The sequence below is a fragment of the Schistocerca cancellata genome, chromosome 2 (assembly GCF_023864275.1).
Source record: "Schistocerca cancellata isolate TAMUIC-IGC-003103 chromosome 2, iqSchCanc2.1, whole genome shotgun sequence".
In the NCBI taxonomy this organism is placed as follows: Eukaryota; Metazoa; Arthropoda; class Insecta; order Orthoptera; family Acrididae; genus Schistocerca; species Schistocerca cancellata.
This window is the reverse complement of record NC_064627.1, coordinates 662,992,254-663,016,391: the sequence shown is the minus strand read 5'-3', so window position 1 is coordinate 663,016,391 and position 24,138 is coordinate 662,992,254. Positions and strand designations below refer to the sequence as shown.

At 36.8% G+C, this 24,138-nt stretch overlaps 1 protein-coding gene across 1 annotated transcript in view; it reads right to left on the bottom strand.

Annotated features, from left to right (window-relative positions):
- Window positions 1-1,472: 1,472 nt before the first annotated feature.
- The window catches only part of LOC126162355 (nose resistant to fluoxetine protein 6-like), a 170,557-nt gene continuing 147,891 nt past the window's right edge, over window positions 1,473-24,138 (bottom strand). The window contains exons 12-14 of the mRNA XM_049918809.1: window positions 17,771-17,913; window positions 10,574-10,711; window positions 1,473-1,984 (exon numbers count right to left, since the gene is read on the bottom strand). Of these exons, the coding sequence (XP_049774766.1) occupies window positions 10,604-10,711; window positions 17,771-17,913 (251 nt within the window). The 3' untranslated portion in view covers window positions 1,473-1,984; window positions 10,574-10,603. The remainder of the gene's footprint in view (window positions 1,985-10,573; window positions 10,712-17,770; window positions 17,914-24,138) is intronic.

The window sequence follows — 24,138 nt, the reverse complement described above, 5'->3', positions numbered from 1 at the left end:
GAGAAGGAAATCCTTTATGAATTCCAAAAGAGAAGGAAAGCTATAGCTGATGATTGAAAGAGAGATAAACGTGTGGCATCAGAAAGTATGTAGGAGAAACATGGAAGTGTATAGCTGAAGGCCATAATGCATGGAAAAATTAATGAAACATCCTTACACAGCAGGGAATATGAAATGGATGATGGTTGTGGTAATAATGGTGGCAGTATTGACGAACACTGGGTGAGCTGAATGACATCTATGCACCAACTGTTCTGTAGTCAGTTGCTTGGCCTTGGTTTGTTTTTTCAGATCATAGGTAACATGATATCATCCCTCCCTCTTCCCATAAACCTGATATTTGCTTCCTTGAAGTCCTTGGAATGGGCATAGGAAATAATCAACCGTGTCTTATTACCACAAAACGTTTTACTATTGAGAGAGGCATATGTTCTGTAAAGTGTTATATGAACATCACTGAATTTGTGTTACTGAAAACTACTAATCAAGTTTTAAAAAAACATTTTATTTGAAATATAAATAAATAAATAGGGTACCTATAGCTCTCAGAGTAAACAGGTTACAAAAATACACTTCTCATTTTTCCATCGATAAATTGTGACTATTCATCCACATAAATATTAATTATCAATATCTTTAATCTATAAAAATATATATTCAAGCTGAAAAAAGTCCAGCACCTCAGTCTATTAATTAAGCTAGGGACAATGACCCACATGATCAGGGAATTTAAACTGCGTTTGTACCTAATTAGAAATTTTCACTCTGCAAAATGAAAATTCCTGACAGAAAAAAAACTGTGTGCCAAGCCCTTTGCCTTTTTTTTAGCTTGTATCATGGAATTGAAGTGTAATCACATTGTTTATTTGGTAAAGGTATTTCATCTGAAAAGTTCACTGCCAGTCCTGGCAAAAGACAGTTTTTAATTGACATGAAGTCTCAATACGGTTTAGATTTCACTGCTGTACAAAGTTACATACATATCTTTGTTACTGCTTACATGCACTATGTATTTTTCCTCATATGCAACTGATAATAGATAGAAGAAAGTTCTTTAAGATTATTAGTAATTATTGAACATTATCTCTATTCAGTTGAGGTCTTAGTAGTTCTGCTGCTCTCCATTGCAGATCAATGTCAATCTGTCCAGAAATATGAAAATGATTCTGTTAAATATTACCATACTTATTTATTGACTCATTGATATCGTGTAGGCCATTGACATCAATCAGTATCAGACATCATCCTTAGATTTTTAAATACCAATTTCTATCAATTAATTGCTCAATACAGCTGTAAATTGTAAAATGTAAACAAATTCTCACTGTGCAGTTAAGCAACACTAGACATGTAGAATTATTTAAAGAGGCAGAAACGTTGTAAGAAGTTCTTGCCTGACACTCACTGGCAGCTAATGTGGTGGTATGCATCTGTCTGATGAATAAAATTGAACACTAACTTAAAAAATACTTTTTATTTATTTTAGTTTTAATATTTTACATATAAATATAAATAAATAACATTATTTATGTACAAAATGGTAACAGTAACTTCCAATATAAGTAGATATTACATATATTGCAGACTATTTCTTTGGAGCATGAACAATGTTTTCACTATGATGGAAGTTATCTCACCACCAAAAAAACCCATCACTACTAAGGTTTTATAATTCCTAATCCACAAGTGGAGTCTTTGAACCACTGGTGATCATATTCTTGTTAGGAAACAGTGAATGTATCTGTATAAGCAAATTTTCTGTACTCAATGTGTACAGTGTTTCCCATTTTAAAACTGAAATGGTTGTAAACCTTCAGTATGTGCATAAATACCCTCATAGATACATGCTCTCTGCAGAGGAGATGTGTTGCATCTTTAACACTGAAATGGTTGTAAACCTTCAGTATGTGCATAAATACCCTCATAGATACATGCTCTCTGGAGAGGAGATGTGTTGCATCATCGATGAGTTTCAGCAGGATACCTGTTGGCATTAATTTAATTTTACTGCAATTACTTGATGAATAGTTAGAGCCAAAAATTAAAAAATACATACAAACGAAATGATTAATCCTAACAGATTATATGAGGAGTGAGATCCCACACAGTAGAAACTGACATGTATGTGACATATTCTACATCTACATCTACATCTATAATCTGCAAACCACTGTGAGGTGCATGGCAGAGGGTACATCCCATTGTACTAATTATTAGGGTTTCTTCCTGTTCCATTCACATATGGAGGGTCTCCAGGTACTGAAGAAAAGTGCTTAACAAAACATAAATTTTTCAGTGACACTCACTCCTTGTAAAATTCTTCAAGTTGTTTTTAAACCCAAAAACCAAATCATGATTATGTTTTCATAACACACTGTATATCTCACTTAAAATCTGGACCTTAATGCATATTTCATTGTCAACATTTGGCCAAAACAGATAAACAGCTTACTCTCACCTTTATGTCTATAGGATTATTGAGTGTCAGCTGAATCTTACTAAAAGACTTCTGACAAAGCCAAAACAAATTCTTGTGACATGTAAAATCTATCAATGACACCAGTGCTGGAGTCCAGACTCTCATAGATGACAAAGGAAATAAAACTGGTGGTAACAAAGCAAAAGCAGAGAAACTTCACTCCATTTTCAAATGTTCCTTCACAAGGAAAATCCAGGAATACTATTCCAGCTTAATTCTCTCTCTCCACTGAAAATGTGATTGATAGAGATATTAGTGTCAGTGGTATTGAGAAACTGCTGCAGTTGCAATGGAATCTTTGTCATATTCTATTTAGTGTATGTAGCTAAGCTAACCCTCTTTCCATTATAAAATACCCCAGATACATTACAAATGTGTCCACTAGTTGGAAGAAAGGAGAAGTCACATCTTTCTATATGACGAATGGCAGAATTGATCCACAAAACTACCATCCAGTATCATTGACATCCATCACTTAGTGATTCTAAGCACTTTTTTCTGAGATCTGTCACAGTCATATATTACCACTGACAAATATAGAAGTTACTTTAGGTGTACCACAGGAAAACGGGCTGGACACTTGCTGTCACTGTTTTATTTTAACTGTCTGGCAGACAATATAAATAGAAACTTCAGACATTTCATGAATGATGTAATTATCTACAATGAAGTGTTATTTGAATAAAGCTTCACAAATTTCTTGTCAGTTCATGATAAGATTTTGAAGTGATAAAAGGATTTGCAATTTACACTGAATGTTAAGAAATACAAAAAAATTACTTCACAAAGTACAAAAACATAATATCCTATGATCACAATAACAATGATCACAACTGTAATCAGTTAACTCAAACAATTATATGGAGATAACAATTTGTGGGGATATAAAGTGGAATAATTATGTAAGTCAGTTGAAAGTAAATTAGGTGGCAGATTTTGGTTCAGTGTTAGGATACTGAGAAGATGCAATCAGTTTACAAGGAGATTTCTTATGAAACACAGGTGCAATCCATCGCAGAATACCTCTCAAAATGTGTGGAATCCATACCAAATAGGACTAACAGGGTATGTTGGATGTATGCAGAGAACTACAGCAAGCATTATAGCAGGTCTATTTGACTCACAGGAGAGGATCATGGAAATGCTAAAAAAATATGAAGTGGAAGATACTTGAACAAAGGTATGAACTATCTTGCAAAAAGCCTACTCACATACTTGAAAGAATCAGTTTTAAGTGAAGGATCCACAATATGGTGCATGTTTCGACCAGCTTTTCATCTGAATGATGGCATGTCATAATATGACCACTGACTTGTAACAAGAAATGTGATTCACTCACCCATGTGACACATTTCCATCAATACATAGTTAAGTCTCAATGATCCTGCATCCACTGAAATTGTAATCAATGATCACATTAAGTCAACATGGGAACATTTAAGCGTCATTTGCCATGGAGCCCCATATTCAACAATGTTCACTGAATGGTATGCCTGAATATGTTTGTCCCTGCTTATTGTCCAGTCTGCCTGTACTGCTTTACAGAGCAGGCAAGCTTCTGACCTCCACATTTTTGGATGGGGTGTGGGCATCTGATATCTTATCACTTGTTCAGGTTTCACCATCCTTCAGTCACTTTCCATAGATGCCAGCAACAGTAGCTTGTAAATAGCTGCACAGTTTTTCCGTTTATGTGATGCTCATTCCCATGTGCTAGGACACGACAGTCTGCCCTTTTGTCAATGTTGTTTAACCACTCATTATCAGCACATATCGTTCCTTGTATGATTCCTTATTTGTCCCAGCTTCACTTATAAACTTTACTTACCACATCGCACATCCAGAACACCAGCAAATGGCATTCAGTCTAGTGGCAGGCAGTAGTCATAATGTTTTAGCTGATAAGTGTATATACTGTGCAAGCAGCTGTACAGTGCATGGCAAAGAGTACTGCATACTAATATCGTCAATATTCTGACCTATGTACAAGATATGCAATGGAGGCAGCATAATGGTTACACAGCCTTCTTTGAATCTTCGTTTTCCAAATGTACCTAACAGGGTTTCACAAGAATTACATCTTTTTTCCTAGCATTCCATTTAAGTTCCAAGTGATTTCTATAACAGTTTTACACATACTGAATCAATCTGCTATGGTACCAGTAGCACATCTCTGAATTGTTTGTTGGCTCTCACTGCTTACTTGATAAGAACTCAAATTACTGTAACAATAGTTTAGAACAGGGTGTACAATCATGTTTTATGCAAAGTTCCTTACAGATACACTAGACTTTTTCAGAACCCTTCTAATAAATCTAAGTTCTCCATCAGCCTTCCCTAATACTAGTTTCATGTGATCATCTCTTTTCATATAACTTCTTAGTATTACTGTACACCTAAGTAGATTCAACATGATATATTTCAGATGTTCATCTCTGGTTTTGTGAGGTGATGCTGGTGGGGTCTGCCTCTTTGTTATAGTCATTATCTTACACTTATACATAATTAAAGAGGTCTACCAGCATAATGGTGGCTATTTAACAAAAGCCAGTGAGTACAAAGCATAGAAGATGTTGCCTTTTAAAGATTTATGGCCTTCAGATATTCCGATGTGACATTCCTCTAGTACTATGTGTGGACTCTTACATACAGACTGTTACTGAAATAGTTGAGAGTGAATGAGCAAAGCTGAATTGCAACAGTTCATATCACTGTTGAACAGCATTTCCAAATGCAGAACAAAATACAATAAGTATTTCTTATATTAATGTCTGAGCCTGGCGGACTAGTGGTAAAGCGCTTGGCTGGAAACAGTTCACAGAATAGAGTCCCAGTTGGACAGTAGAAATTTTCAGTCTGCCTTTAATCCAGCATTCATCTCCCAATGATGTGATTAGCTGCCAAGAATGACACATGCTTCAGTTTCCAAGTTAAACTGTTGGTCCCCTTTCCCATTTGGACAGATGGTGTAGATTAAGGTCACCCAAGTCACCGAAGTGGTATCTAATTGAAAGACTTGCATGTAGCCATTGAGCCACACAAAATTATTATTACTATGTTATTGTTTATTTCCTTATGTTTTATTACTAACAAGCTGTTATAATAAAGCTGGTCATATGCAAGTCTAAGGCTTCCATTGAGTCCCTTGTTGACCAATCTGGTGTGGCAGTAGAAGATAGCAAAATGAAAGCTGAAGTTATAAATTTCACATTCAAGAATTTGTTCACACAGGGGAATCATACAAATATACTGTCATTTGGCCATCATACAGATTCCCGCATGGACGATGTAGTTTAAGCATACCCAGCATGGAGAAACAACTGAAGGATTTTAAAGGAAATAAATCACCAGGTCTGGATGGAATCCCTGTTCAATTTTACAAAGATTACACTACAGCATTGGTCTCTTACCTAGTTTGCATTTATTGTGAATCTCTCGACCAGTGCAAAGTCCCAAGTGACTGACAAAAAGCGCAGATTACCACAGTATGTCAGAAAGGTAAAAGAATGGACTGCACAATTACAAACCAATATCTCTAACTTCTGTTTGCTGCAGGATCCTTGAACATATTCTCATTTTGAATGTAATAAACTTTCTTGAGACTAAGAAGCTAATGTGCATGAAACAGCATGTTTTTAGAAAGCATCACTTGAGCAAAACTCAGCTTGACCTTTTCCCACATGATAAACTGAGAACTAAGGATGAAGGGAAACAGGAAGATTCCATGTTTCTAGATTTCTGGAAAGCATTTAACATAGTGCCCCATTGCACGCTGTTAACAAAAGTTTGAGGAAATGGAATAAGTCCACAAATATATCAGTGGCTCAAAGACTTCTTAAATAATAGAACCCAGCATGTTTCCCTTGGTGGCGAGTGTTCATCAGAGACAAGGATATTCTCAGGAGTGCCCCAGAGAAGTGTGATAGGACTGCTGTTGTTCTCTATATACATAAATGATTTGGCTGACAGGGTGGGCAGCAATCTGTGATTATTTGCTGATGACGCCATGGTGTATGGCAAGGTGTCAAAGGTGAGCAACTGTAGGAAGGTACAAGACAACTTACACAAAATTTCCAGTTGGTAAGATCAATGGCAGCTAGCCCTAAATGCAGAAAAATGTAAGTTAATGCAGATGAGTAGGAAGATCAAACCTGTAATGTTTGGATATGGTATTACTAATGTCCTGCTTAACACAGTCAAATCGTTTAAATACCTGGGCATAATGTTGCAAAGTGATATGAGATGGAAAGAGCATGTGAGAACTATGGTAGGGAAGGCAAATGAACAGCTTTGGTTTATTGGGAGAATTTTAGGAAAGCGTGGTTCAGCTGTAAAGGAGACTGCATATAGGACACTGGTGTGACGTATTCTTGAGTACTGCTTGAGTGTTTGGGGTGCATACCAGGTCAGATTCAAGGAAGACATTGAAGCAATTCAGAGGCAGGCTGCTAGATTTGTTACCAGTAGGTTCAAACAACACCTAAGTGTTATGGAGATGCTTTGGGAACTCACTTGGGAATCCCTGGCGGGCAGTTGAAGTTCTTTCTGAGAAACACTATTGAGAAAATTTAGAGAACTGGCATTTGAAGCTGACTGCCAAACGATTCTACTGCCACCAGCATATATTGCGGGTATGGACCACAAAGATACAATATGAGAAATTAGGGCTTATACAGAGGCATAACAACAATCTTTTTTCCTTGTTTATTTGTGAGGGGAACAGGAAAGGAAATGACAAGTAGTGGTATAAGGTACCCTCCACCACACACACCACGTGGTGGCTTACGGAGAATCTATATAGATGTAGATGAACGTATTGCAACTAAATTTTCAGACAGAAAGGGGGAAATATTGGCACATATTATTAGCATGTTTACAAGCAGCACTCTTTGGCATCAGCAATACATTAGATAGCATGATTTCCAAGCTTCACAGGCACCATGTAAGAGCTGTTACATTGTTCATTATAACCATCATAAAAATGACTGTCATTCTGACCACATTTCAAAACCTTTTGGAAACAAGTAAACTGTTCCTGTGAGTTAATGCTTTTGTGACAGATTTAGCACACATTTTCCTCATATACAAATCCTCATTAATGATTTCATGTCCTGTGATTTTATCCATCCATGCAGCCTCTGTTATTATCTGAGCACTTAACTGAGGACTGGTATTGAGAAGTTCATGTGTGTGGTTCATACTATTCTTAGATTTGCTTATTGGTGGGTGTCCAGAATGGAATTTGACCTCCAGTTATTAGTTGAATATCTTGTGTAATCACAAAACTTGTGAAGCTAAGAGACAATCTTCTCCAAAGACTTACTGTTGTTGCATCCTGTTTGAACTGACTGAGGCTAGCATAAACATGGCAGAATTAGTAGGAAAGCTTCTAGTTTTAAAAACATAAGAAAGAGAAAATCACTGGAGCTCTCCAATCAAACTAAGTAGCTAATTTTTGATTCATGACTTTCATTTACTGCTCATTGCTTAATATTTACATGCCTGCTACAATAATGAACAAAAACTGCCAGTTATCTACATTCTGTAAGACTAGAAGCATTTTCATATTGAACACTGTTACATATCATGCAATTAATGGGGGTTTCCTGTTGTTGAATCTAGGTAATTTTTTAATTTGTAGAAGAAAGGTCAATGGTATACAAGGTATAACAGAAAAGGTATGGTCAGACTTTCAGGACACATTACTCATGGAGAGAGAAAGAAAATATGTTACAAGCACATGGGTTCAGAAAGCACATAACTAGTATTTAGTGTTCATCATGAACTTGTTCCAGTGCAGTGAAAATGAACACTAACACAGAGTTGGAAAATGCTTATTTAATGTATGGATCAGTATGGTTACTCTGCTCAACATTTATTTTGTTCCATAACAAATGTGCCACAATAGGAGGGCATTTGAAGCAATTAGTCATTAACTGAGGTAGAATGGAAATTTGACTCCTTCTGCTTGCAACTGGGAAGGCCAGATGAATGAGGCCACTGCAGTTGGGGGAAGAAATTGATAATGCATAGGACCATGACCCTAGTCCCAACATAAGACAAATTGCTGGTTTTATTCCACAGATTAATTCAAAAAAGTGTTAACCCTTATTTTAGTGTCATAGTAATGTTCACAGGTGAAGTGTATATTAAACGTTACCAGACTGTAAATTTTCAGTATCAGCACATATGCAACTGGTGAGGAGTGTTATCAATACTTATTTTCTTCTATATTTGGAGCAACATTGTTGATGACTGTTAACTAGGGCCTCAAGTTTTTCTATTCAGTATAAACAAACAAACTTACAATGCTTTCTTCAAGAATATCAGCAAGAAGATTTACATTTATCAGTGCAACAAAACATGTACTTTGTGCACAGTGGAGCTGCTCCTCATTTTAGTGGCCTTTAAGTAACAGGTTCCATGACAGATAGGCTGGAAGAGCTTGGTCAATTTCTTTTCCTCGAAATTCTTCAAGCCTAAACCCTTTGGACTTGCTACAGGCAGGGAGGAAACCTTAAGTTATTAAATTTAGAGAAAATAAATCTAAATTGCATTTGGAAGCTCTTGTGTATCAAACTACAGCACAAAATGCAGACTATCTTCATGTGCATGCTGAGAAAAATTGTCAAACCATATACGATACTGCAGGGATATATCAGTGCAACTGCGAGTCATTGCAAAGTTAAATTGATGCACATGTCAATGCTAACATATGACATTTTGAATATTTTGTCTAAGAAAGGGTGGTACAGTGTGCTGATGTGAAGAGATGTAGAAAATAAATTGGGCACAGAAATAAAGTGTTTCCAGATCCACATCTATATAAAAGATTTCCTTGTTCTGTGTGGAAAATGTGTTCTGAATGTTTTTCTCAACCACTTTCTTACCCTGCATATTTTTTTGATTTGCACTTAAATCTTCTAAGACTGCCAGTTACTGCCTGCAGCTTGTTAATGTCTTATTTGTGAATTTTCTGAGCAAAGTTTTGATGGCATATCATTACTTGAAAGAAAGCTGAATCTTGAGCTAATATTGTGGACTACAAACTGTTTTCTGTCAATCTAAACCAAATGAAAATTCGGGTGCAACAGACTATAGGCACATTTTGATGGTGACACTCCTCCACTAAATCTTGTTCACAGTGAGTGCTCTGTGGTCTGGAAAAACTTGATTGCATTAGTTTTCTGACAACAACAATGAGACATTTCCATGAAAATACATACTTCAATGCCAATGGAAATACATACTTCAATGCCAGTATTCTCTTTCATTCCTATTGCATATAAAACATTTTTATGACATTTGATGTACGTTCTATAGAGTTCACATGATATACCTAACTGATACTTCTAGAAAACAAAAGAAATAGTTGTACAGGGATATACAGACCACATAACAACTTTGAAGAGATTATAACACCTCATTGCAGTAACTAGCAACAAATATAATTATTTTAGATTATTGAATGTAACACTCAGAAAGTTAACCGTTAGTTCTTAACTTTGCAATAGAAGAGTCCAAATAACTGTAGACAAACTACAATTTTAGTTTTATAACCCTAATAATAAGGTGATAATATGAACAACAATAATAACTAGAAACAAATATCAGAAAAAATTAAAAATTTCTGTGCTGGTCAGTAGTATATAAAGAAAAACTTGAAATTTATATTAGTAGAAATTTGTGTAGAGTTACTGAGCTGGCACTTGTGTAAAATTAATAAGTTATGTTGCTACCCACTAATTTGATCCGTGCGTGAGAATTTGATTCTCAAATCAGCTGCTATTTAAAAAAATGTTTCAGTTACATTACACATAGTAACATAATGAGAGTAAATGAATATTTCCATCTGAAGAGCAAATAGTAACTGTTCGTCACAAAATTGATTCCAGCAGAAGTTAAGCAAAATAATGAAGTAACAATCCAATTTAGTGAGCATTACAATAAACAAAGAAGTGTACAAATTTCTCATACTTCATAACAACAGAAGTGCTGTCCTGGTACAGAGTTGTGTAAATCAGTATAATTTAAGTTCCTTGGTTATTTAACAAAAATTAGGGCAAATTTCCAGTCTGTCTTTTCCATACTAACCTTTTCAAAGGACTACATTTTTCTTGAAAGTCACGAGAGCAATATTTTTGATATTGTACGAATAGGTGCCTCTACACCAATAAATAAAAGAAATGCTAAGAAGTAGACAGCACAACAGTCTCCAAGAAGGGACCATATCTGAAATAAATCAAGAATACTCTGTTAGTTTTCTAAAATATTCATTGTTAAATCTGTTACAGCATTATATTATCCATGTTAATAACTTTTATAATAATTACAATTTAATTGTTCAAATAAAAAATATTAAATTAAACACATTTAATTTGATTTAAGCAGAATTACTTATACAATCGTTGTATTCCACAAACTGTATGATACAGGAGAATGTCCTAGAATCTGGAACACGCTAAGTTATGTAGAAACGAAGAGAAACAACTGTCAAATAGTAATACTTTGCACTGCATTAACAGTTCACTGTCAGTACACTGCCACTTTACATTTGTACTTTAATGTATTATTATAAACATAATAAAATTAGTAAGAAAGCTATTATTTTGGGAAAAATGGTAAAGAAAAATAGTGCTTTTCTTAGTTTATGTAACTAGCTACAGTCTGATCCTTTAAGCTTTTATATAACTACTTCCTTGGTACTTAAATAACTGTAGTCATAATTATCAAAGAACAGCAGTTACTGAAATATGGTAAGAACAGAAGCCTTTCTAAACTGAATGTTGTAATATGATATAGCTCTTAATATGAGTTTACCATTCTTGAAACTAGATAACCTGATATTTTCTGGAGGGAATGGCAAATAAAGAATTTTTTAGAGATTATTAATTTCTACAAGCATATTGTTAAAGAGATTTAGACTTTGACACAGAACACCAGCATGATTTCTGGATGTGAAGACAAGGAGTACATATGAATTTTTTGTGTCTCCCACTGTGATTGTGTTTATCTGGAATTTATTTCACTACTAGCACAAATACCATTAAGGAGTAAATGTACTTGTAGATGGAATTACTTTATGCAATATTTTTCATTCTTCATATATGCCAAATAAATGATTTGTGTACTTCAGCTACCCAGATCCGGAAGAGAATTCCATCAGACCACTGGGATGTCAAGCCCTTTTCTTTCTTCCTCCCATGTGACACCAGCAAGTGAAAGTAGGGAACATAAGCTGGCAAACTTATCTTAAAATAAGCCCATTGAGAGAAGCTGAATTTCTGGTTCCTCAGACAACTGGCGTGTTAAACTCTAACTTCCTCTCTCCCATAAGACAAAAAGAAATAAAAAACTGCAAAGTAAGCTGGCATACTAGCCTTAAAATCAGCACAATGAGAGAATCTGAATGCAGGCTCTTGATTAGTTTATTTATTTGTTGACTCCAGTTTAGTTTGTTTTCCAGTTGGATATTAAGGTATTTTACACAAAGTTTTTCATGTAGTGCATCACCATAATATTTATTTATGGTAACAGCAGGTCATTTCACCTGTTTAAACTGCATAATGTGGATCTTTGTGAGATTAAGACAAAATTTTTGCTTAAACTGGTTGTAGCCTGTTCACCTATAATTTGGGTGTGAATGGAGTCATTAATCTGAGCTATTGATTTGTACATTTGTGTCATAAATAAATTTGTTGCTTTTTGAACTATCCTTACAAATCTTTGGAAAGTAATTTACACAGATGAAGGTGGGGAGTTGATATAGCACTGAACCCTATGGTACTACATACTATATGTTTTCCCATTCTGAGTTTATTTTTATTTCCATGGCACTGTCTGCCTGTGTAGCACACTGATTTCAGCTATTAAAGTAAGAGGGTAGCCGTTACTACCAGATCATTTTAAATTCCATAGTAGGATTTGAGCATCCATACAATATAAGAAGTCTTGGTAGGCAACAGCTTATATCACCAGGAGAAATTACCTTATTTGAGTCTATCATAAAATTATTTGTGTGAGCATATATGCAATCTATACTTTATATTTTACTCTGTCCTTTGAACTGAGAGACAGTTAAAAAAGTTCTTCTAGAAAAGTGAGTAATCTTCTACTGTAGACCATTTCTTAAAAGTTTTTTAAAGACTGGAACTAATGAAAAGTCTTTTAATGAAAGTTACATTCTTATCTCTGAATGTTTATGAGTATTAGTATTGGACATTTAAATATTTGAAGACATATATCTTGTGCCACTGAGTGATTACAATGGTAGCTTTTGGTTGGTCTTATGAAGTCGGAACAAGATTTCAATAATGTGTAAGAAACAGCATCGTGACCTTGAAGCACAGTGGTGTTCAATGATAAAGATATTTAAATATTCTTGGACTTCTATTGCTAATGTTTGCCAGCGATTTAACAGAGAGAAACTAATCATTTGCATTTTACTCTTTATTATGAGCTCCAACATTTGCTGCCACTTTTTAAGAAAAAATCATTACATTTTGTTTACAGTGATTTGAATGGGTGTTGTAGCTATTCTTGCTTCCAGTATTGTCTAAAAACTAAATTTAATTGATCGTTTTTGTTTTGTTTTATTTATTGTTTGATATTGATGTAGGCAGTTTGCTTTATTATTAGAATTGTTTATATTTGTACATAATAATTTTGATTCACTTTTTAATGACAGACAGGAGGATCAGTGATGGAATTATTCATTTTTTTATGTAGATTTTGTGGTTTGGTGTATAATAGTAGACTGGATAACTCATAATGATGCACTTTCTCTTCTTGATACAACCTGCACTCTCTGCTCTCTTTTTATTGGAGAAGATTTTACAATACCAGGTGTTATTCCTCACAAATAATTTAACAATAGGAAACAAGCCAAAGCTGGACAACATCAACTATAGGTATCATAAAGCAGTATTACTTTATAACATTTAATTCTGCATAACATTATTAAAAAATTTTTAACTTCTATATGAAACTGGAAGTACTTCCTGCTGACGATCTGTACACTGTCAGTATTACTAGCTTGTGTGTACTTGTTTTTCTGTCTCATCAGAAATCATGGCCAAGGGACATCAGTTTTTAAAGTAATTAAAACTGCTGGAAACAAAATGAAAGTAGAAGAAAAGGTCCATGTTGTTATCTTATTCATAAAAAATATTGTATGTGTTTATCAGTACTGCTGCATAAAAAATCGAAGAAAGTTTTTGGAGTTTTTGATAGGGAACTGAACTGAATTACAATTTAAGGATCATACAAACATGATGAGAAGGCCAACATCTGTTCAGCAACACTGATTACCATGCACAAGAAGTTCTTATGAATAAGATAACATTACGGAAAGGATAGATCACTACTTACCATATACTTATGCCAGTCACAGACAGGACCAGTGAAATAATACTAGAAATATTTAAGCTTTCAGACAAATTCCTTTCTTAAAAGTAGTAATAGGAATATAAAAAAAGGGAGGAAGGTTTATCTGTTTAGCAAGAGTAATAGAAGGCAGATTTCAGACTACCTAACAGATCAAAACGAAAATTTCTGTTCCGGCACTGACAATGTTGAGTGTTTATGGAAAAAGTTCAAGGCAACCGTTAAATGCGTTTTAGACAGGTACGTGCCGAGCAAAACTGTGAGGGACGGGAAAAACCCACCGTGGTACAACAACAAAGTTAGGAAACTACTGCGAAAGCAAAGAGAGCTTCACTCCAAGTTTAAACGCAGCCAAAACCTCTCAGACAAACAGAAGCTAAACGATGTCAAAGTTAGCGTAAGGAGGGCTATGCGTGAAGCGTTCAGTGAATTCGAAAGTAAAATACTAGGTACCGACTTGACAGAAAATCCTAGGAAGTTCTGGTCTTACGTTAAATCAGTAAGTGGCTCGAAACATCATGTCCAGACACTCTGGGATGATGATGGCATTGAAACAGAGGATGACAAGCGTAAAGCTGAAATACTAAACACCTTTTTCCAAAGCTGTTTCACAGAGGAAGACCGCACTGCAGTTCCTTCTCTAAATCCTCGCACCAACGAAAAAATGGCTGACATTGAAATAAGTGTCCAAGGAATAGAAAAGCAACTGGAATCACTCAACAGAGGAAAGTCCACTGGACCTGACGGGATACCAATTCGATTCTACACAGAGTACGCGAAAGAACTTGCCCCCCTTCTAACAGCCGTGTACCGCAAGTCTCTAGAGGAACAGAAGGTTCCAAATGATTGGAAAAGAGCACAGGTAGTCCCAGTCTTCAAGAAGGGTCGTCGAGCAGATGCGCAAAACTATAGACCTATCTCTCTGACGTCGATCTGTTGTAGAATTTTAGAACATGTCTTTTGCTCGAGTATCATGTCGTTTTTGGAAACTCAGAATCTACTATGTAGGAATCAACATGGATTCCGGAAACAGCGATCGTGTGAAACCCAACTCGCATTATTTGTTCATGAAACCCAGAAAATATTAGATACAGGCTCCCAGGTAGATGCCATTTTCCTTGACTTCCGGAAGGCGTTCGATACAGTTCCGCACTGTCGTCTGATAAACAAAGTAAGAGCCTACGGAATATCAGACCAGCTGTGTGGCTGGATTGAAGAGTTTTTAGCAAACAGAACACAGCATGTTGTTCTCAATGGAGAGACATCTACAGACGTTAAAGTAACCTCTGGCGTGCCACAGGGGAGTGTTATGGGACCATTGCTTTTCACAATATATATAAATGACCTAGTAGATAGTGTCGGAAGTTCCATGCGGCTTTTCGCGGATGATGCTGTAGTATACAGAGAAGTTGCAGCATTAGAAAATTGTAGCGAAATGCAGGAAGATCTGCAGCGGATAGGCACTTGGTGCAGGGAGTGGCAACTGACCCTTAACATAGACAAATGTAATGTATTGCGAATACATAGAAAGAAGGATCCTTTATTGTATGATTATATGATAGCGGAACAAACACTGGTAGCAGTTACTTCTGTAAAATATCTGGGAGTATGCATGCGGAACGATTTGAAGTGGAATGATCATATAAAATTAATTGTTGGTAAGGCGGGTACCAGGTTGAGATTCATTGGGAGAGTCCTTAGAAAATGTAGTCCATCAACAAAGGAGGTGGCTTACAAAACACTCGTTCGACCTATACTTGAGTATTGCTCATCAGTGTGGGATCCGTACCAGATCGGGTTGACGGAGGAGATAGAGAAGATCCAAAGAAGAGCGGCGCGTTTCGTCACAGGGTTATTTGGTAACCGTGATAGCGTTACGGAGATGTTTAACAAACTCAAGTGGCAGACTCTGCAAGAGAGGCGCTCTGCATCGCGGTGTAGCTTGCTCGCCAGGTTTCGAGAGGGTGCGTTTCTGGATGAGGTATCGAATATATTGCTTCCCCCTACTTATACCTCCCGAGGAGATCACGAATGTAAAATTAGAGAGATTAGAGCGCGCACAGAGGCTTTCAGACAGTCGTTCTTCCCGCGAACCATACGCGACTGGAACAGGAAAGGGAGATAATGACAGTGGCACGTAAAGTGCCCTCCGCCACACACCGTTGGGTGGCTTGCGGAGTATAAATGTAGATGTAGATGTAGATGTAGACATTCACATAAGAACAACTTACACATAGATGCTGCTAGGGCAGAGACAGTACCCAAGTGTATGTGAGATGTTGCTGTATGAATATGTGAGAGTTATACTTCTGAGGAAGGACTTTGCCCAAAAGCTAAAATATTTCCAGTAATCTTTTTGGTGAATCTCAAAGCCTCTACTACATGGTGAGTAGCAATCCATTCTTTCCATGCGGTTATCAATAAGACACTGACTTTTGTCCTAATTTCAGCATAACTCCAAAAGGAGGCCACAGTTATTCAGAGACACAGAAAAAACAGCCAAAACTGAAAGTTTAGTTTGTACCACTATTAAACACTTGTACTGTCTAAATGAATAACTAGTAGAACTGCAATGGAGATCTGGAAAAACTCTATCTTTCAGAATTAAATAAAAAGATGAATGAGAAATGCTTCATTAGCCAATCAAAAACAATTCAGAGTATTTAATTCAAAGAGCAAGTCTAAAGAACGACAAGGAAAGCTGAGAACAAAAATTAAAGCAACAGGTTCCAGCAGATGGCAAGGAGATGTCTGAGTACTTATTGTAGCAGAGGTGCAGTTTCTGGTGCACATAATAGGAGTAAGCAGGAAGAGACAGTTAGTCAAGGTGGGTGGGGAAGGGGTATAAAGATTATGTTCTACAGAAACATGCAATATGTTTCAGTATGAAGTGCTAGTATGACAGGTGAATGTCAGTGAAAGATTTGTGATTATCATGTCATACAAGTATTCTAAACACCTTTTATGATCAAATGAAATAAATGTGGAAAATTCATCTTTGAAATGTGGAATCAGTTTCAAAATGTTAAATCCCCTTTCACTTTCTTCATTTAGGCTACATTGCTGTCAAGAATAAAATGCTTTATGTATAGTCGTGAGTGCTGAGAGCAAAGTATGCTCAGAACATATAGGATTCAAAGATGATAAACTTCCTTTTCTCTATGACAACATACCATTAAATAATGCACAGGATTCATACATGTTGCTTTTTGTATAAACATAGGTTTGTAACATAAATTTTAAATGAAGGAAAGATAAGACAACTTGAAAACTTACTAAATAATATGATGTCTTTCACATCCCAAAGCATTTATATAAAATTTAACACACTGCCCAGGTATAAGACTGTCTCGATTTGATAATTTCACTCACAGAACATATGAATCAGTCTAGGACAACTGCCATTTGCTTCATAAAAAGCAGTCCAGTCAATTGCAGTATAGAAATTTGGAAGTCCATATCACTAGCTCACTCCTATAAACCAATTTATTGTCACCAGTAATTGAACAATTCAAGGAAGGAAGGAAGGTAGATTGGGTTTAATGTCCCTTTGACATCAAGGTCATTAGTGACAGAACACAAGTATGGACTGTGTCAAGGATGGGGAAGGAAATCGGCTATATCCTTTCAAAGGAACCATCCTAGCATTTGCCTGAAGTGATTTTAGGGAAATCACAGAAAACCTAACTCTCAATGGCCAGATGCAGGTTTGAACCATTGTACTCTTATTCACAGTATGTAAGCTAAATTTTAAATCATGACTGTACCTTACGGCTGACTAATTGACTAGTTCTGTTGCATAACAAACCAAAATCTTAGGCATATGATGACATCCAAAATGTTCTGTAGTAAACTCTTCAAAATGTTCTCTTATGCACTTTTTGTTTTGTTTTAAAGTATACTTACTGTCGTGAACCAGTCAACATTCCTAGGAAGTCGAAGGGAACCTTCATCATACAACTGAGGCAATGTGTGTATGAGGTAGGCCCCATAAGTCAACCGACTCAAGATAATAAATATATTAGATGAGATGGTCTTCTGTATTTTCTCTGGAACAAAAAAAAAAGTTTAATGTATGTTTAATAAAGTTGTCATGGAGGCAATAGAAATATGTAGAAACTGAAGCTAATTTTGTCTTTATCCACACATATGTAATTTAAAAAATACAACAAAAGAGGAAGAGAGAACAAGAAATAGTGTGTGTGTGTGTGTGTGTGTGTGTGTGTGTGTGTGTGTGTGTGTGTGGGTGAGAGAGAGAGAGAGAGAGAGAGAGAGAGAGAGAGAGAAAGCAATGGAGGGTGAAGCTTTGACAATGCCAGCCACTCATGCTGGCGAAACATCAGTAAAATCATCAGATGAAAATTAGCTGAAGAGCCCAATACAGAAGCCAATAGCCAGCTTGTCAAAAAATGGCCACAAAAGCCTTAAGCATCTTCTAACGACTCTTTGGCATCTATATCTACCTCTACAAATAACTATGAGTTGCATGACAGAGAGTAATTTATATTATAGTGTGTACACTGCTAGCCATTAAAACGGCAACACCAATAGGGACAGCAAATAATCAACTCTTACTTACTGAGTGTAAATAGTATAATAGAGAAAACACACCATCACACTTATAGGCACATTGGAGGTGTACACGATGTGAAATTTAGTACACAGACCTGTCACCACTGGTAGCAATGATGGCATTAACCAAGCTGGGCACTGAGCTGAACTGAGAATGGATGACATATGTAGGTCTTTAGTGCTTCCATGGTGCTTCAACTTTATTCCAGAGTTCATCAAACATAGTGGCTGATATGTGGCGGCATGCCAGTCTCTTGGCAACCCTCTACCAGCTGTTTTCAGTGGATGAGACATCTGGAGAATTTATTGGTCAGGGGAACAGTCAAACACTTGCTGTAACAAAGTAGATCAGGACAGCACAGGCAACATGTAGTTTTGCATTATCTTGATGAAAGGCATTCAACATTGCAGAGACCTCAATGGTAGGGCATAACCACCAGCCTTAGAACATCAGAAATGTAATGGATGCAGTCCAAATTAGCAATCATGCAAATTAGAGGTGACTGTGTTGTGAACCCAATGGCACACAAAACCACCACATGTCTACATGCTGAGGTGAAAGGAATTCTGTCAATGTTCATTCTCCTCAGAGCTTCCAAACGGGCAAACATTCTCACAATGCAGTGTGTAGAACCAGGACTTGTCTGACAAGAAGACATGGTGCTTCTGTAAAGATATATCATTGGGCACACCACTATTGGTACACCAATCTGCTACAAACCTCTCTCATTGGTGCAAACAAGTCCATTTTCTGGATTAAAGTGTTTGATTTGGCACAGCAGAGTGAACAATATGCCTGTCCTTATGGGCGCCAATCATGTGGGTCTGTTCTGATACTGCATGGCATTAAGTGTGGCCCTGCTGAACCTATTGACTCCATATTTGCATGACAGCTATGGGATCCTGGGTAAAGCAAACAAAAGACTGCATTTATTGGCAGGACACTTAGTAAGTACAACAGGTCTACTAAAGTGGCTGCTTACACCATGCTTGACCCACCTCTTCTGGAGTTCTGTTATGTGGTGTGGGATCCTCATCATACGAGACTGACAGAGGATATTGAAAAAGTTCAAAGAAGGCAAACTCATTTTGTATTATCACAAAATAGGGAACAGAATGCCCCAAACATGATACATGAATTGGGATGGCAACTGTTAAAACAAAGGCGTGTTTCATTGTGGCAGGACCTTCTCATGAAATTTCAGTGTTTCATTGTGGTAGGATCTTTTCATGAAATTTCAGTGTTTCATTGTGGCAGGATCTTCTCATGAAATTTCAATCACCAACTTTCTTATCATTGCAAAAATATTCTGTTGGCGCCCACCTACATAGTGTGACATAACTATCATGATAAAATAAAAGATATCAGAGCTTGTACAGAAATATTTAAGTGTTTGTTTTTTGATGTACCATTTGAGGATTGAAAGGTAGAGAAATTGCTTGAAACTGGTTTGATGAACCGTCTGCCAGCCACTTAACTGTGAATTGCAAAAAAGTCATGTAGATGTAGATGTAGATCCTAACTAGAGCAAGCAGCAATGCTGCAGGACTATAATCTGCTGCCTCAACAGCAGCACCCATACAGCTGTCAAAATCTGCCACATGCAGGTAAAAATTTCTCAATCTTTCATAACAAATAACAAAAATCTTATCTCAGAAGAAACAGCATTTAAATGTGATTCCTGAGTGAGAAGTTTGCTGTGTAATATTTTCTTGCATTTTCTCGCATTATTTCTACCTAAATTGTATGGTTACACTGAAATGCATATTGCATATCTGAACTTGTGTTGCATTTCATGCCAGTTTTGATGGTTTGCTGCATGCTGTGTTCAAGGTGTTGCAATTTCAATGGCCAGATGTATATTAAGGTCTTCTTCTTCCAGTCACATGCAGACTGTGGGAAAAAATGACTGCTTGCTTCTATTTGAGCAAGCTGTTATTTGCCTAATTTTATCTGCACTGCTACACTCTCTGTATTACAGAAGTGTAGGGCCTGGAGGATATCCACAGAATGTGTCCTGAAAGGCAGTTCTTGAAGTTTTCTAAGCTAATACTTGAGAGCATTTTATTGGACATAATTTTCTGACAGATAATTGCATTATCTAAAGAAGTATGAGGCTGCAACTAATACTATCTGTTCAGTCATTAATGATAAGATGAAGAGCAATTCTCCTATTAGACTCCACTGGAAATACTGGAAACACTCATATCAGTAGATATCTCCATACAGGTTAACTTGCTGCAATTTTACTGTTAGGAACTTTTTATACTCTCATCAACCTGGTTAAACATCACACAGAAACATAATATTTTTAAAGGAATCAATGTGGTACAGACAAATGTTTTTGAAATTCTAGAAACACAAAATTGACTTAGTTTCCCTTATCTATGGTATTCATCAAGAGCATGAGTTGAGTTTCTATTAATGTTTCTGAACCCATCTTGAATATGACACGGAAGTTTTTTCCAGGTAGATCATAATATTGAACAATGAATGTGTTCTACAATTATGCAACATATAGATGTGAGTGATGCAGAATGGTATTTGTGTGCATCAGCTCTACTTCTTTTTTGTAGCTTGGTATGATCCATGCTCTTTCTGAAACACTCAGAACATTTTATAGTTCAGGCATTTACACTAAATTATGGTCAACAGTAGTTAGTACACTCACAAATTCCATATACTGTAGCTATTTACAAAGACCCTGTCAGATCCTAGGACATTACTGAGTTTTAGCATTTTAAGCTGCCTTTCAATGCTGCTAGCACTAATTACAATGTTACTCATCTTAGCAGCAGTACAGATGGTGGCAATTTTAAAAACTGTTTTTTTTTTTTTTTTTTTTTTTTGTCATCAGTCTACTGACTGGTTTGATGCGGCCCACCATGAATTCCTTTCCTGTGCTAACCTCTTCATCTCAGAGTAGCACTTGCAACCTACTTCCTCAATTATTTGCTTGACGTATTCCAATCTCTGTCTTCCTCTACAGTTTTTGCCCTCTACAGCTCCCTCTAGTACCATGGAAGTCATTCCCTCATATCTTAGCAGATGTCCTATCATTCTGTCCCTTCTCCTTATCAGTGTTTTCCACATATTCCTTTCCTCTCCGATTCTGCGTAGAACCTCCTCATTCCTTACCTTATCAGTCCACCTAATTTTCGACATTCGTCTATAGCACCACATCTCAAATGCTTTGATTCTTTTCTGTTCCGGTTTTCCCACAGTCCATGATTCACTACCATACAATGCTGTACTCCAGACGTACATCCTCAGAAATTTCATCCTCAAATTAAGGCCGGTATTTGATATTACTAGACTTCTCTTGGCCAGAAATGCCTTTTTTGCCATAGCGAGTCTGCTTTTGATGTCCTCCTTGCTCCGTCCGTCATTGGTTATTTTACTGCCTAGGTAGCAGAATTCCTTAACTTCACTGACTTCGTGACCATCAACCCTGATGGTAAGTTTCTCACTGTTTTCATTTCTACTACTTCTCATTACCTTCGTCTTTCTCAGATTTACTCTCAAACAATACTGTGTACTCATTAGACTGTTCATTCCGTTCAGCAGATCATTTAATTCTTCTTCACTTTCACTCAGGATAGCAATGTCATCAGCGAATCGTATCACTGATATCCTTTCACCTTGTATCTTAATTTCACTCCTGAACCTTTCTTTTATTTCCATCATTGCTTCCTCGATGTACAGATTGAACAGTAGGGGTGAAAGGCTACAGCCTTGTCCTACACCCTTCTTAATACGAGCACTTCGTTCTTGATCGTCCACTCTTATTATTCCCTCTTGGTTGTTGTACATATTGTATATGACCCGTCTCTCCCTATAGCTTACGCCTACTTTTTTCAGAATCTCGAACAGCTTGCACCATTTTATATTGTCAAACGCTTTTTCCAGGTTGACAAATCCTATGAAAGTGTCTTGATTTTTCTTTAGCCTAGCTTCCATTATTAGCCGTAACGTCAGAATTGCCTCTCTCGTCCCTTTACTTTTCCTAAAGCCAAACTGATCGTCACCTAGCGCATTCTCAATTTTCTTTTCCATTCTTCTGTATATTATTCTTGTAAGCAGTTTCAATGCATGAGCTGTTAAGCTGATTGTGCGATAATTCTTGCACTTGTCAGCTCTTGCCGTCTTCGAAATTGTAAGGATGATGCTTTTCTGAAAGTCAGATGATATATTGCCAGACTCATATATTCTACACACCAACGTGAATAGTCGTTTTGTTGCCTCTTCCCCCAATGATTTTAGAAATTCTGATGGAATGTTATCTATCCCTTCTGCCTTATTTGAGCATAAGTCCTCCAAAGCTCTTTTAAATTCCGATTCTAATACTGGATCCCCTATCTCTTCTAAATCGACTCCTGTTTCTTCTTCTATTACATCAGACAAATCTTCACTCTCATAGAGGCTTTCAATGTATTCTTTCCACCTATCTGCTCTCTCCTCTGCATTTAACAGTGGAATTCGCGTTGCACTCTTAATGTTACCACTGTTGCTTTTAATGTCACCAAAGGTTGTTTTTTTTTTTACTTTCCTGTATGCTGAGTCTGTCCTTCCAACAATCATATCTTTTTCGATGTCTTCACATTTTTCCTGCAGCCGTTTCGTCTTAGCTTCCCTGCACTTCCTATTTATTTCATTCCTAAGTGACTTGTATTTCTGTATTCCTGATTTTCCCGGAACATGTTTGTACTTCCTCCTTTCATCAATCAACTGAAGTATTTCTTCTGTTACCCATGGTTTCTTTGCAGCTACCTTCTTTGTACCTATGTTTACCTTCCCAACTTCTCTGATGGCCCTTTTTAGAGATGTCCATTCCTCTTCAACTGTACTGCCTATTCCTTATTGCTGTATCTATAGCGTTAGAGAACTTCAAATGTATCTCGTCATTCCTTAGTACTTCCGTATCCCACTTCTTTGCGTATTGATTCTTCCTGGCTAATGTCTAGAACTTCAGCCTACTCTTCATCACTACTATATTGTGATCTGAGTCTATATCTGCTCCTGGGTATGCCTTACAATCCAGTATCTGATTTCGAAATCTCTGTCTGACCATGATGTAATCTAATTGAAATCTTCCCGTATCTCCCAGCCTTTTCCAAGTATACCTCCTCCTCTTGTGATTCTTGAACAGGGTATTCACTATTACTAGCTGAAACTTGTTACAGAACTCAATTAGTCTTTCTCCTCTTTCATTCCTTGTCCCAAGCCCATATTCTCCTGTAACCTTTTCTTCTACTCCTTCCCCTACAACTGCATTCCAGTCACCCATGACTATTAGATTTTTGTCCCCCTTTACATACTGCATTACCCTTTCAGTATCCTCATACACTTTCTCTATCTGTTCATCTTCAGCTTGCGATGTCGGCATGTATACATGAACTATCGTTGTCGGTGTTGGTCTGCTGTCGATTCTGATTAGAACAACCCGGTCACTGAACTGTTCACAGTAACACACCCTCTGCCCTATCTTCCTATTCATAACGAATCCTACACCTGTTATACCATTTTCTACGACTGTTGATATTACTTGATACTCATCTGACCAGAAATCCTTGTCTTCCTTCCACTTCACTTCACTGACCCCTACTATATCTAGATTGAGCCTTTGCATTTCCCTTTTCAGATTTTCTAGTTTCCCTACCACATTCAAGCTTCTGACATTCCATGCCCTGACTCGTAGAAC